Below are 15,968 nucleotides of genomic sequence, written 5' to 3' on the forward strand. Positions count from 1 at the left end.
CAAACCCATGTCCATCAAGTCGATGATGCCATCCAACCATCTCATCCTCTGTCATCCCCTTCTCCTCCTGCCCTCAATCTTTCCCAGCATCAGGGTTTTTTCCAATGAGTCAGCTCTTCGCATCACGTGGCCAAAGTATTGGAGTTTCAGCTTCAACATCAGTCCTTCCAATGAACACCCAGGACTGATCTCCTTTAGGATGGACTGGCTGGATTTCCTTGCAGTCCAAGGGACTCTCAAGAGTCTTCTCCAACACCACAGTTCAAAAGCACCAATTCTTTGGTGCTCAGCTTTCTTTATAGTCCAACTCTCACATCCATACATGACCACTGGAAAAACCATAGCCTTGACTAGACAGACCTTTGTTGGCAAAGTAATGTCTCTGTTTTTTAATATGCTGTCTAGCTTGGTCATAACTTTTCTTCCAAGGAGTAAGCGTCTTTTAATTTCATTGCTGCAATAGCCTTCTGCAGTGATTTTGGAGCCCAGAAAAATAAAGTCAGCCACTGTTTCCCCATCTATCTGCCATGAAGTGATGGGACTGGATGCCATGATCTTAGTTTTCTGAATGTTGAGCTTTAAGCCAACTTTTTCACTCTCCTCTTTCATCAAGAGACTCTTTAGTTCTTCTTCACTTTCTGCCATAAGGGTGGCGTCATCTGCATATCTGAGGTTATTGATATTTCTCCTGGCAATCTTGATTCCAGCTTGTGCTTCTTCCAGCCCAGCGTTTCTCATGATGTACTCTGCATAGAAGTTAAATAAGCAGGGTGACACTATACAGCCTTGACGTACTCCTTTTCCTATTTGGAACCAGTCTGTTGTTCCATGTCCAGTTCTAACTGTTGCTTCCTGACCTGCATACAGGTTTCTCAAGAGGCAGGTCAGGTGGTCTGGTATTCCCATCTCTTTCAGAATTTTCCACAGTTTATTGTGATCCACACAGTCAAAGGCTTTGGCATAGTCAATAAGGCAGAAAGAGATGTTTTTCTGCAACTCTCTTCCTTTTTTGATGATCCATCTAAACTTATATTGATGACTTACTTTATTCAGTATGATAATCTCTAGGTCCATCCATGTTGCTGCAAATGGCATTATTTATTTTTTCTTTATGACTGATTAGTATTGCATTGTGTGTGTGTATACAATTGTGTATACACAAATGTGTATATATACACAATGCCCATTCATCTGTGTATGGACATTTAAGTTGTTTCCATGTCTTGGCTATTGTGAATAGTATTGCTATGAACATAGGGGTGCATGTATCTTTTTTTTTTTTTTCTTTTTCTTTTTAATTTGATTTTATTTTTAAACTTTACAATATTGTATTAGTTTTGCCAAACATCGAAATGAATCCGCCACAGGTATACCTGTGTTCCCCATCCTGAACCCTCCTCCCTCCTCCCTCCCCTCCCCTCCCTCTGGGTCATCCCAGTGCACCAGCCCCAAGCATCCAGTACCGTGGATCGAACCTGGACTGGCAACTCGTTTCATACATGATATTATACATGTTTCAATGCTATTCTCCCAAATCTCCCCACCCTCTCCCTCTCCTACAGAGTCCATAAGACTGATCTATACATCAGTGTCTCTTTTGCTGTCTCGTACACAGGGTTATTGTTACCATCTTTCTAAATTCCATATATATGCGTTAGTATACTGTATTGGTGTTTTTCTTTCTGGCTTACTTCACTCTGTATACTAGGTTCCAGTTTCTTTTCTATTTATAGTTTTGTTTGGTTATATGCTCAGGATTTGGATTGGTTGCTCATATAGCAACTCTATTGCTAGTGTTTTTGAGGAACCTCCATACTGTTTTCCATAGAGGCTGCACCAATTTACATTCCTAGCAACAGCTCAGGAGGGTTCCCAGTTCTCCACATTCTCTCTAGAACTTTTTATTTGTAGTCTCTTTAATGATGGTCATTCTGACTGCACCTAATTAGGTGGCACTTAATTGCAGTTTTGCTTTGCACAGAGAAAAAAAGACTTTAATTAAATCAGACGTGTTTTCAGAAACCATGCAAGGAAGAAGAGAGTGGACTGAAATGCTATACAGGCATACTTCATTTTATTGTGTTTCACTGTAGTTTGTGGAAACCCTACATTGCCGATGATGGTTAACATTTTTTAGCAATCAAGTTTTTAAATTGAGCTATACAAATTGCTTTTTAGATATAATGCTACTGCATACTTAATAAGCTATGATATAGTAGAAACATAACTTTTATATGCACTGGGAAACCAAATAATAAGTGTGACTTACTTTATTGCAGTGGTCCTGAACAGAACCCCAATTTGAGGTCTCCTTGTATTTCAAGTTTTGAAAGAAAAAAAACTCTTCTAGTTTTCAAACCCCAAAGGTAGTCCTTTGAAAATATTAATTTAATAAAATTATAAACAGCCAGTCAAGACAATGAAGAAAGAAAACAGAAATTACTAACATCAGAAATAAAAGAAAGGAGAAATAAGCATGAAAAAGGATTTGACACCAACCAACATCCATTTATGATAACAAACAATGCTATTTGCTGAGCAAGTTTAACAAATGTACCACAGTCAAATAAGAAATAAAAAACAATATAGTGCAAACTGTGGATGCAGAGGGGTTATGTATACTTTCTGATACATTTCTCTATGCTTCCTAATCAATTTTCCTATACACTTAAAACTGCCCTAAAAAAACTTAAGTGTACTAGAAAAAAAAAAAAGATGAAGACGAACTCATTATCCCTGATGACTGACCAATGGCTGAAACAGGATACCTTTCATCCAACTTATTTGCATTTATTCAATAAGGCAGCATGGTGCTCCATCAGCCTAAGACCAGTAAGAGAGGTGAAACTTCCACTGGATGCCCTGTTGGACAGAACTGCACAGCATATTCTGAGAAGCGCCATAGTTACTATCAACATCTCTAGAACTCTAATGTGGATGAGAAGTGTCCTGGCAAAACCGTGAGCAGTGGACCTAGTACCTGTACAGAAGAGTGGTACCCTGTGACTTCCCTGGAGGTCCAGCGGTTACGCATCCGCCGAACAATGTGTGGGGCATGAGTTCACTTTCTGGTCACAGAACTAAGATCCCACACACCTACTGAGCCCACACATCGCCTGATGCAATGAAGAGCCCATGTGCTGCAACTAAGACCCGATATAGCCCCCCCCCCAAAAAAAATATATATATATATATGAGGTATTACCTTGATTTGTATTTTGGATTATCTATCGAGTTCAGAGGTTCTTAAAGTTCTTTTACTACAAAGGGGGCAACTCTGAGACAACTGTCCAAGAATCTGTGAATACAAGTAGATAAGGCCAGTTTTGGGCCAGTATCAAGACAACTGCCTGATGTTTGGGTAGCTGTGTGGCCCTGGGGTTTGGATTTTTTTATCAGGGATATTGCAAATAAGGGATGAAGGGAAGCAATTGTCTTCTGAACTTGTCCTGCAGGAATGTATATTGTCTTCCTTACAGTTGTGCATCCATCCCAGAACTGTGCCTTCAATTAACCCCAGCTAAGACTCCATCTGGGAGAATGGAGACCTTTCCCAACACCGCAGCAACTTTTAAGGGAATGAGTAGAAGAGGTCTCCTTCTGCAGGAGACTCAGGCGAGGACAGATGTGACACCATCATGTCACATGGAGGTGTTGGTAAGCATGCTGACCCAATGGGGTGCTGTTTCCAAGGTCACAGGCATAATGAGCAGTTCAGCAGAGGATCACATGCTCAGTGCTTGCTGCTGCTGCTGCTAAGTTACTTCAGTCGTGTCCAATTCTGTGCGACTCCATAGATGGCAGCCCACCAGGCTCCTCTGTCCCTGGGATTCTCCAGGCAAGAACACTGGAGTGGGTTGCCACTTCCTTCTCAAATGCATGAAAGTGAAAAGTGAAAGTGAAGTCACTCAGTCATGTCCGACTCTTAGTGACCCCATGGACTGTAGCTTACCAGGCTTCTTTGTCCATGGGATTCTCTAGGCAAGAGTACTGGAGTGGGGTGCCATTTCCTTCTCCTGCTCAGTGCTTATGTTCTCGAAAAACACAAGTCTGTGTGCCTGATGCACAGTGAGGCCAAACAATACTAAAACACTGGAATTTGGAACAGAGAAAAATTTATTACAGAGCTATGCAAAGAGATGGGTGGCTGAAGAACCCCAAAGTTACTAAAAGCTTTCAGCAAAGCCCTTTTATAAGAAAGGTGAGGGAGAGGCCTGATTAGTTGTTGCAAACTTCTTGGTGTCAGATCCTTTGTTCCTGAAGTTGGGTCACGATCAGGCAACAATCTTCTTGTAAATCTCTACCAAATGAATGTTATTCTTTCTTCTGACAAGAAAGAGCAAGGTCCCAAGGCAAAGCTTTCACCCTCTGGGGTCCTGGTCCTGGCTAAGAGGAGGTAGATCTCAGTTGGCAACTTGGGGCCAGGTTCCCAGACTGCCCAAATGTCATCACTGAGGGAGCCAGGCACCGAACCCAATGGCCCTCAGGGTGCCCAAAGAGTGGGAGACAAGGTCCCACAGACTGTGACCCAGGCAGACTGCCACTGCTACTATTAGGTCACAGAGGCTAGGAGGCGGGAGAGGTTCACTGCTGCCTCAAGGCCTGGGCCAAGACTAGCTTTAGTGAGTGGCTTTAGTGAGGGCTCTAGAGCCCCACCAAATAGATTCATGGGATTAGATCTGATAGACAGAGTGCCTGAAGAACTACGGATGGAGGTTCATAACACTGTATAAGAGATGGTGATCAAAACCATTGCCAAAAAAAGAAATGCAAGAAGGCAAAATGGTTGTTGGAGGAGGCCTTACAAATATCTGAGAAAAAGAGAGAAGTAAAAGGCAAAGGAGAAAAAGAAAGGTATATCCATCTGAATGTAGATTTCCAAATCTACAAGAGAGATAAGAAAGCCTTTCTAAGTTAACAATGCAAAGAAACAGAGGAAAACAATAATGGGAAAGATTAGAGATCTCTTCAAGAAAATTAGAGAACAAGGGAACATTTCATGCAAAGATGGGCACAATAAAGGACAGAAACGGTATGGACCTAACAGAAGCAGAAGATATTAGGAAGAGGTGGCAAGAATACACAGAACTATACAAAAAAGATCTTAATGACTTGGATAACCACGATGGTGTGATCACTCACCTAGAGCCAGACATCTTGGAGTGTGAAGCCAAGTGGACTTTAGGAAGCATCACTATGAACAAAGCTAGTGGAATTGATGGAATTCCAGGTGAGCTATTTCAAATGCTAAAATGTGATGCTGTGAAAGTGTGGCGCTCAATATGCCAGCAAATTTGGTGAACACAGCAGTGGCCACAGGACTGGAAAAGGTCAGTTTTCATTCTAACCCCAAAGAAAGGCAATGTGAAAGAATGTTCAAATTACCACACAATTGTACTCATTTCACAAGCTAGCAAAATAATGCTCAAAATTCTCCTAGTTAGGCTTTAACAGTATGTGAAGTAAGAACTTTCAGATGTTCAAGCTGGATTTAGAAAAGGCAGAGGAATCAGCAATCAAATTGCCAACATCCGTTGTATTATAGAAAAAGAATTCCAGAAAAACATCTGGTTCATTGACTATGCTAAAGCCTTCGTCTGTGTGGATCACAACAATCTGTGGAAAATTCTTAAGGAGATGGGAATACCAGACCACGTTACCTGCCTCCTGAGAAACCTGTATGCAGGTCAAGAAGCAACAGTTAGAACCAGACATGGAAAAATGGACTGGTTCAAAACTGGGAAAGGAATACATCAAGGCTGTATATTGTCACCCTGCTTATTTAACTTACATGCAGAGTACACCATGCCAGGAGAGATGAAGCACAAGCTGGAATCAAGATTGCCAGGAGAAATATCAATAACTTCAGATATGCAGATGACACCACCTTTATGGTAGGAAGCGAAGAGGAACTAAAGAGGCTCTTGATGAAGGTGAAAGAGAAGAGTGAAAAAGCCAGCTTAAAACTCAACATTAAAAAAAACTACGATCACGGAATCGAGTCCCATCACTTCATGGCAAATAGATGGGTAAACAATCAAAACAGTGACAGACTTTATTTTTGGGGGCTCAAAAATCAATGCAGATGGTGACTTCAGCCATGAAATTAAGACTCTTGTTCCTTGGAAGAAAAGCTATGACAAATCTAGACAGTGTATTAAAAAGCAGAATCATTACTTTGCCAACAGAGGTCCGTCTAGTCAAAGCTATGGTTTTTCCAGTAGTCATGTATGGATGTGAGAGTTGGATCACAAAGAAGGCTGAGCACCAAAGAATTGATGCTTTTGAACTGTGGTGTTGGAGAAGACTCTTGAGAGTCCCTTGGACTGCAAGCAGATCCAACTAGTCCATTCTGAAGGAGATCAGTCCTGAATATTCACTGGAAGGACTGATGCTGAAGCTGAAACTCCAATACTTTGGCCACCTGATGCGAAGAACCAACTCATTAGAAAAGACCCTGATGCTGGGAAAGATTGAAGGCAGGAGAAGTGGATGACAGAGGATGAGATGGTTGGATGGCATCACTGATTCAATGGACATGAGTTTGAGGAAGCTCCAGGAGTTGTTGGTGGACTGGTAAGCCTGGCATACTGCAGTCCATGGGGTTGCAAGCAGTTGGACACAACTGAGTGACTGAACAATTGGAGCCCCACAGGACACAGCCTTCAGCCTGTTCCCTGGGCCCCAGCTCACCTGCTGGCCCAAGGCCCAGTGAGCTGAAGGGCTTCCAGGAGAAGGCTAGGATCCACCTCTTACCTCACTCTCTATCTGATGACCACCAAACCACAGATCGATGGCTGAATTCCTTCCCTTTAAGTTAGTTGCCGAGTCACATTCGACTCTTTGTGACTCCATGGACTGTAGCCCACCAGGCTCCTCTGTCCATGGAATTCTTCAGGCAAGAGTACTGGGTGAGTAGCCATTCCCTTCTCCAGGGGATCTTCCTCACCAGGGATCCAACCTAGGTCTCCTGCATTGCAGGTAGATTCATTACCATCTGAGTCACCAGGGAAGCCTGAATTCCTTCCCTGCTGCTGCTAAGTCACTTTAGTCATGTTTGACTCTGTGTGACCCCATAGATGGCAGCCCACCAGGCTCCCCCATCCCTGGGATTCTCCAGGCAAGAACACTGGAGTGGGTTGCCATTTCCTTCTCCAGTGCATGAAAGTGAAAAGTCAAAGTGAAGTCGCTCAGTTGTGTCCGACTCCTAGTGACCTCATGGACTGCAGCCTACCAGGCTCCTCCATTCATGGGATTTTCCTGCTCAGTTATTGGTCAGCACTGCAGAGGGCCCTGCCCACAAGTAACAAACTGTCAATAAGGGAATTCTTTCCCTCAGTTCAGTTCAGTCGCTCAGTCGTGTCTGACTCTTTGTGACCCCATGAATTGCAGCACGCCAGGCCTCCCTGTCCATCACCAACTCCTGGAGTTCACTCAAACTCACGTCCATCGAGTCAGTGATGCCATCCAGCCATCTCATCCTCTTTCATCCCCTTTTCTTCCTGCCCACAATCCCTCCCAGCATCAGAGTCTTTCCAATGAATCAACTCTTCACATGAGGTGGCCAAAGTACTGGAGTTTCAGCTTTAGCATCATTCTTTCCAAAGAAACCCCAGGGCTGATCTCCTTCAGAATGGACTGGTTGGATCTCCTTGCAGTCCAAGGGACTCTCAAGTCTTCTCCAACATCACAGTTCAAAAGCATCAATTCTCTGGCGCTCAGCCTTCTTCACAACCCAACTCTCACATCCATACATGACCACTGGAAAAACCATAGCCTTGACTAGATGGACCTTTGTTGGCAAAGTAATGTCTCTGCTTTTGAATATGCTATCTAGGTTGGACATAACTTTCCTTCCAAGGAGTAAGCGTCTTTTAATTTCATGGCTGCAGTCACCATCTGCAGTGATTTTGGAGCCCCCAAAAATTCCTTCCCTAGTGGTCCCTTATTGACAATTTGTTACTTGTGGGCAGGGCCCTCTGCAGTGCTGACCAATAACTGAGCAGGACTACTAATGGCTGCTAATCCACAATTGGTTGCTTGTAGGCGAGGCCCACTGAGGCACCAACCAAATGCCGAGCAGAACTGTTGCCTGGTAACAGGGTGAGCAGTAATGACAAGCACAGCAATGGCTGTGTGCTAAGGGCTGTGCTCACTGCATTCTATTACACTTGTGAGAGTCTTAGTTTTCAAGAGAGCCTAGTACATGGTGATAGTTGCACTTCTAAGGCAGTTCTTTGCACCAGAAGCCTATAGACAGCTTAAGGCCATCATGGGTCACTGTAAGGTGCATAAGAGGAGGTCACTGTATCCTCTATACTGAGGGAGACTCCAAGGGAACTAACAGGAGTGCCTGTTGTATGGTCATTTAAACACAGTCCAGAGCCTTCTGTAGTAGGGGTTCTCTCAAGGTGGGGGCCAATTTCCAACTAATAGTAAAAATGGGCTTAAGTAAAATTCCTAAATAAGGAATATGTTGTCTCCCCAACACCAAAAGAACCTAGTAGGCCTTGTGGGTGCTGAGAATGACTACAAGTATTTCTTCACATTGTAAAGGAGGGAGCAGTTGATTACTGAAAAACATACAGAAACTTAACTAAGGGCCTCACATTGCGTGGGTTAATGGCCCATACACTTTTTGCGAGATCCTTTTTTCCATATTTGTGTATTCTGAATGAAAATGAAATGAATGTGCTCAGAGGAAGATGTCCTTAGTGTGATGTCATACCTGTGTTCCTGAAGCAAAGTGCATGCAGTTCAAATCTTCCTGCAGAGACTGTGGGATGGCAAGACCGCTGAGGTTCTCTGAGGGTAACCAGATAAAGATGTCCCTTCAGAGGGGAAGGCCTCTGCAGCTGACAGAATGTTGAAATAGATACTCGACATAACAGACTTATCAAGTCTGTGAGAGCAAGATATTTACTGAGTGGATGAAGTAATTTCCACAATGACAGGGACTAGGAATAGGGGCTAATTTGATGTAACCACAGCTCAAGGTTGTTGTAATCCACTATGAGGTATCATTCATTCTTCCCAGGTTTAAGAACAGATCAAATAGGCTATTAAAGGAGAAAATTGGGGGCTATCACTTCTCCCTTAATATGTTTCTTTATAATGTTTTTCAATACAATTCAATGTCGTGGTCCATGCGCGGATTGTAAAAGAATTTTCAGACATGAGGCAGAATGGGAGGGAAATAAAGTTTATTAGAGTGGGAGGTGCTGTTAGAACAGCAGGCCAGCTCAAGGGAGAACCAACGTTGAACAGGGGTCCTTAGTATACTCTTATACCCAGGGTACAAGGAGTGGGATAGGGGTCTTGCGGGTCATTTGCTGACTGGATGAGGTATGTATTCTGGGTGGGGTAAGAGTAAGGCAAATACCTTCTCCCTGTGAGGTAGGAGGGAAAACAGGTTATATTGCTCAGGAGGACCTGAAATCCGTTAATAGTTACAACACGGAGGAGGGAAGGACAACAAGCAACTGGCTTTTCTGTTCCTGCATTCCAAGACCCTCCTTGGTTTTATTTGCTCTTTTGTCCTTGGGTTATCACATTCAAGGCCCTGTTTAAAACTTTAAATCAGGCCATATTAATAAATTTAGCTGTCGGGTAATGTTTGTGGAATCTTATTTTGTCTTGCCAATTTGGAAGTAGAAGACAATTTAATTTTACTTAATGAATCGTGGGTTCAGAGCTTCCCTGCTCACTATGGGATATTTTGGGACAATGAGTGATACAACCATGAGAAATTTAGGCAAGAAGAGAGTTCTGCTGCTGAAGGCAAAGTATACCTATTTGTCCTTTATACTCTATTCAGTCATTCCCCTGAGATGATGAGGTAAACTGCTTAAATATAGTGGGATCCCCATGAATACCTGCAATTTGAAACCTAGTTTAATTACATGAAGTTTCATGAATTAGAGTGCAGTATACAGGAGATGTTAATATTAATTTAAATTCGTATTACAGAGGACCAAAAGTCAGGCAGGCTCCTTCTGTCTTTTTACTATGGAAACTCTTCTAGCATATTTTGGACTTACAATTGAATGAAACTGTAGTCCTTTCTTTCAGTACGTTTTTTGTCTGGTTCTCTCCCTCCAGTCTTTCTTTGTTGTGTATTTTAGGTCACTGAATATACTCTGGGGGAGAGAGTGTCCTTTCCACCCTAGCATTGATAATTTTTTTCCTCTAGAGAGCCTCACACCAGTGCCATCAGGGTCAGAGGCTTCCTTCATGACAACTGGTTAGGTTATAGAAATTAAGTACCCCAGGCTTAAATTGGTTTAAATTAACCCCTTTTCTGTGCCACAGTGAGGCTACAGGTGTTGCCCACCTAACGCAGAGGGTCAGCATCTTTGTTGCAGGTGCTTCTAGCAGGTGCAGCAACAGCAGAGGTACTGAAGGGTCCTGGTGAGCCCTCTGGTATTAGGAATGGACTCAGCCTGCCACCTACGGGCTGCCTTTACTCTCTCTTCTCTTTCTCTCTGAAATAATCTTTTCAGAGTGATCATCTGAGGGGTTTACCTCATTCACAGGGTATAATCAGCCAAGTAACCCCCGAAGATCCCTCCTTTCCAAGGTCTGGGTGAACCCAGCCTCAGTCATACCTGCACTAAAACACAGACAGGTTCCATCCAAGCCATGGACTAAGGATCACTAGGAGGGTCCCATCCTCATTCTACTCCCACAGGACACGGCATTAACACACACTGTCATCTTGGTGTCCTCTGTATATAGAACCCAGGTTTGGTGGGGGTCAATAATGCCACACAGGGCAGCAAAGGGCACAAGCAACCGGCAGCTCACAGAGCAGGAGCCCCCAGGCTTTCTTATCAGCCTGTCCAGGTAAGACGTACTAGGGGAAATGGGAGCGGTGAGGCTTATCTTTCAGTACTAGTCAAACATCAAGTATGTGGAACCTGACTACTCATTACAAGAATCAAACCCAGGTAAGAAAAACATGCATCTGCACTGGATTGTTTCCATATAAAGAAATATCAACAGGATGATCAAGAAGTAATTATAACTCGGTATTTGTGCATGGGTGGAGTAAGAGCACAGGAGTGGAGGAGGACATGTGGGCTAGGAGTCCTAAGCTAGTTTCCCATTTTAGAAATATTTTTAACCTTCACATGCATTATTTAAAATCAGGAGAGAAACTGATATACATCTTATCTTCCTATGCTTAACATTATTTTAAATTAAATTTTGCTTTTTAAAATTAATCCTAACTTTTCTACATAGGAAACCACTCTAAGATTTAATCCTTTAAATGCTAACAGATATAAAACTGCACACCATAAAAGATTTACAAATCCCCTTCTAATGAAAAGGACAAGAACATTATAGTTTGTCCCTCCACTATATTTCATACTAGGGATATTTTCAGGAATGAGTGGCATAATATAAAATATTAGGGGTTTGGAATTAAACCCAGAAATAGACTTAAAAGATGTATATAAGCTTTAAAGTGTTTTCTTTATATCAACAAAAATATTAATTCAATGGCTTTTCCCTCACATTCATTAAAACAAGAATTCATTTGCTTTAGGAATAGCATGGCCTTCTAAATATTTAGGGACAGGAGGGCATTATGCTAAGTGAAATAAGTCAGACAGAGAAAGATAAATACTTGATGACATCACTTACATGTGGAATCTAAGAAACACAACAAACTAATGAATATTACAAAAAAGAAGCAGACTCACAGATACAGAAAATAAACTAGTGGTTATGGGGTTGATGGGGGCAATGCAAGTGTAGGGAACTGGGAGTCACAAACAATTTGGTTGTAAGACAGGGTACAGGGATATATCGTACATCTAGGGAATATAGGCACTATTTTGTAGTAACTGTGAATGGAGTATAACCTTTAAAAATTGTGTAATAAATTTTTTTTAATGGAAAAAACATTTGAGCACTTAAACACACCCATCTCATACTGAGGTTCTCTTTGCCTTAATGGAACAAAATTCTAGTTGGTTCCAGAATTTTCTTGCTTTACTCACATCATATCTCTCAATTAACTTACACATTAAAAGCCCCAAAGCTAATGGAAACTAGAATTAAAGGACTGCAACGTTTAGCTAAGAAATAAACATATATTTGAAATGACTGATTTTAAGATTTCAGTCTTTATGTGAAAATTTAACAATTTTTGAAAAGTGCTTGGAAATTGAATTGGCTTATTAAGCTTCCTTACGGTAGAATTGTAGAGTTTGTCAAGCACTGGAACTGTTCCCGGCTTTGGATCAATCGCAGAACAGAGGAGGACCACCTCTCACACACACACATACAACCTCCCTGATGCAACAAACCTGGAGAACTTGCAGGAGGAAACTCATTTTAAAAGGAGAAATGGTAAAGTTGTTTTTAAACTTTTTATTTTCTATTGGGGTATAAGCTGATTAACAATTTGTGATAGTTTCAGGTGAACAGTGAAGGGACTCAGCCATACATATACATGTATCCATCAGGAGACACTTCCAGTGCAGGGGGTATGTGTTTGATCTCTAGTCCAGGAACTAAGATCCCCTGTGCCATGTGGTGTGGCCAAAAAAAATTAATTAAAAAAATGACATATTAATTTTATAAAATAATTTATTCTGCTATAAATCACCTTTAAAAACTTTTAATTAAAATTTTTATTTATTTATTTTAATTGGAGGCTAATTACTTTACAATATTGTAGTGGTTTTTGCCATGAATCAGCCACGGGTGCACATGTGTTCTCCATCCAGAAACCCCCTCCCACCTCCCTTCCCATCCCATCTCCCATGGTCATCCCAGTGCACCAGCCCTGAGCACCCTGTCTCATGCATTGAACCTGGACCAGTGATCCACTTCACATATGATAATATACATGTTTCAATGCTACCCTCTCAAATCATCCCACCCTTGCCTTCTCCCACAGAGTTCAAAAGACTGTTCTTTATATCTGTGTCTCTTTTGCTGTCTCTCATATGGAGTCAAAAAAACAGTGTTTTAATTTGGTATACACAACACTTTTGGATTAAAAATTGTCACAAAAGTAATTAAAAAAAAAAGAAAATATTGGAATCAAAACAGATAAGTAGCCTTCTTGCTACAGTTCAGAAGAAAAATACACTTTCAGAAAGATGACCAAAGTCCCAAACTTGGGGTCTAAGATATAGTTCCTAGAGCAGGTTAGTCACTGGAGAAGAAGAGTAGGGACAGTTGAGCCACAAGAATGAATTCTGGCTCTACATGCTCTCCCGTGTCCCCAAAACATGGAAGCACGGACTCTACTAGGTTCTAGTCTCACAAGTGAGGAAACTCTATGTCTGATTCAGTTTAAGATTCTGATCCAAATGCATAAACCCCTTGTCTGCAATACAGAAGACATGATCATAACAGCCTCTTTCAATGTGCGTAAATTACACTGAGTGTACCTACACTGTGAACGCAAAACTGAAGTTCCGAGTTCTGCGTCCACAGTGTCCAACTCTTTTGTGACCCCATGGACTGTAGACTGCCAGGCTCCTCTGTCTATGGGATTCTCCAGACAAGAATACTGGAGTGGGTGGCCATTTCCTTCTCCAGGGGCTCTTCCCAATTCAGGGATTGAACTCACACAGGAAGTTTTAGGCCTCCAACCTCAGAAATGAAATCAGTCCCTACCACTGTGTGCAGTTGCATCCTCAGCTTTCCAGGGCTCTGTAGCACCTCTCAGTATAAAGTCTCCTTCCATTGTGGATGCGAACATGTAAGACACCTGCCGGGGCAGGGAGTGGGAGTTGCTTCCCAACAAGAGTAACTGAGTCTGCAGGTCGTTCTCTTTACAGGAGCCTTGGCATGGATCACTGACTATAGGCCTCTGCTCTGCACTGGGGTATCTTTGGAACACACTTGATGTTTTAATGGACACAGACTTAGTGTTTGAACAATCCAGCAACACAATTTAAACCTATCATTTATGTGGAAAGGAGGAAAGAAAATTGTAGGGCATTTTCACTAGTTCAACCAGAAAACCTGAAATAATATTTACTCCTTTCAGGAAAAAAAAAAAAAAGATGTCAGACAGTGATTATTTCTACAGTGAGAAATAGGTTTGTAAATAATTAATCACACCTGAACACTTGGTCTGGACGTCTAAGCAGATACCACACAACCAGAGAATTTCATTTGAAATCACCTGTAAGTAAAGAATAGTCCTGAGGAACATACTACACATGCTCCAGGGGAGAAAAAAACAGCAGAACAAAACTTTTCAAATGAAATGTAATCCTGGAATTTTTTTTCCCCTAAAATTCACCTTTTTTGCCTCTTGGGAAATATGTTATACTATCTTTTAAGCTGTATTGATTAAATGCATTTTACTCTGATTGAAAAAATGGCATTTAAATATGTGAATAAATCTTTTAAAGGTGACAATCTTTAAATCTTAAAAGTAGGGGCAACCCTGACAGGACACATGACCCAGAAAGTTTTAAAAGGAACTTCCACACATTAGATGTCTGTGCCCAGGAAAGAGTCTGGGAGGAGAGGCACCAAACTGCTGAACAAAGTAATTTCAAGTGGTTATTTTTTACTTTCTTCTAGTGGAAAACATCCACAGACAAAAAAAAAAAAAGGAAAAAAGAGCCATTTAAGGCTCTGGGAGGAAAATGATAAACAGTTAAAACACTGCGTCTGTTTGAAATGCACCACGGAGGACAAATAGTTGATAATGATGCTGTGAATCTGAGAGGGAATTTGGCCTTGGGGATGTTGGGTGAACTCCGAAAATTTAGGGAACTCACTGTCAGCCCTAGGAAGAGCTAAGCTCGAGCGGACAGGGGCGTAGACTTGAGACTGTTGGTACTCAAATAACTGGAAAACAAGAGAAAATGGGTGCCCCCCGGGAAAAAGTCAGGGACTGGGGATCCCACACACCAAAGCTCCTCCCACGCACGAACCACGTAGACCGAGTCACGAGGGTCCCTTGACAATCCTCCTCAGGGGTCACAACACAGTCTGAGGAGGACGCGGGGCTGCGGGGTCGAAGCCGAAGTCGGGGCGCGCAGTGACTGGACAGGACGCCCGGGGTCCTGGCTGCCGGCCCCGCCCCCCGACGCGACCGGAGGGAGGAGACTGAGGTCCGAGCAACGCCCCTCGGGTCCGCAGGCTCCGGGGTTGACAGCGGGGAGGCCCGACACCACCACAGCTGGTTCGGATCCACTCCAACCAACGCCTCCTCCCCTCTCGCTCCAACTCTGCACCCGGATAACGCACACTCACCATTTCTAGGTTTCCTGGGTCTCCCTGAGTCCTTCCTACGACTACCACAACAGGTCACAACAAGACAGACTCTGAGGCAGTGCCGCCAGCGTCTCTGAGAGGTGGGAAACCGGATCACTAGGCGATCCAGAGGGAGTGAAAACGGAGCCGAAGCGGTACGTCGCCCCACCTACCTGCCCAAGCGGCACCCCTGATTGGACAGTTCTCAAAGCCGCACCTCCTAGTACTTGAGTGACAGCTGGACAGAAGGACTTGTGTCTCTAGGGAACTAGCTTCCTCCGACAACCCCCAAGAGGCGCCCAGACCCGCGCTGAGGGCAGTGGGTGGAGCAGAGAACTGACCCAGCCCGACGCGGTTACTCGGAAACAAGTTTTTGCAAGCCTGGAGCGGCCTATCTGGTATTCGCCCAGCTCTTTGTGCACACGTGAAGGCGGGGAATTTCTCATTGAGTTTCCAAAAAACAGAGCATGAGGTTGACATGGCTCTTCTTTTGCTCTGTGCATCCCCTACCAGGACACCTGGTACACCTACCAGTACACCTACTCACATGACGGCTCCTCCCTCTACATCTTAGAGCCCAGACACTGAGTTGCCCCAGGCTATTGATTGTTCTACTCTTTCGATCAGAGTATCTCCACTTGCATACTTCATCAAAGGGGTGTTGAGGGGTGTATGCCTCTGCTGGTTTCCTTGACAACTGATGAGCCAATTTGAGGTCAATTTTTCTC

At 43.0% G+C, this 15,968-nt stretch overlaps 2 protein-coding genes across 2 annotated transcripts in view; both read right to left on the reverse strand.

Annotated features, from left to right (window-relative positions):
- Positions 1 to 15,359, reverse strand: part of LOC783540 (zinc finger protein 791) — a 69,965-nt gene extending 54,606 nt beyond the window's left edge. Inside the window, exon 1 of the mRNA XM_015471969.2 lies at positions 15,241 to 15,359. The gene's annotated coding sequence lies outside the window, so the exon portion shown is untranslated. The remainder of the gene's footprint in view (positions 1 to 15,240) is intronic.
- LOC784148 (zinc finger protein 709) overlaps positions 1 to 15,359 on the reverse strand; it is a 67,167-nt gene extending 51,808 nt beyond the window's left edge. The window contains exon 1 of the mRNA XM_024994882.2: positions 15,241 to 15,359. Coding sequence (XP_024850650.1) covers positions 15,241 to 15,243 — 3 coding nt within the window. The 5' untranslated portion in view covers positions 15,244 to 15,359. The remainder of the gene's footprint in view (positions 1 to 15,240) is intronic.
- Positions 15,360 to 15,968: the final 609 nt, after the last annotated feature.

The sequence above is a fragment of the Bos taurus genome, chromosome 7 (genome assembly GCF_002263795.3).
Source record: "Bos taurus isolate L1 Dominette 01449 registration number 42190680 breed Hereford chromosome 7, ARS-UCD2.0, whole genome shotgun sequence".
Taxonomy (NCBI): domain Eukaryota; kingdom Metazoa; phylum Chordata; class Mammalia; order Artiodactyla; family Bovidae; genus Bos; species Bos taurus.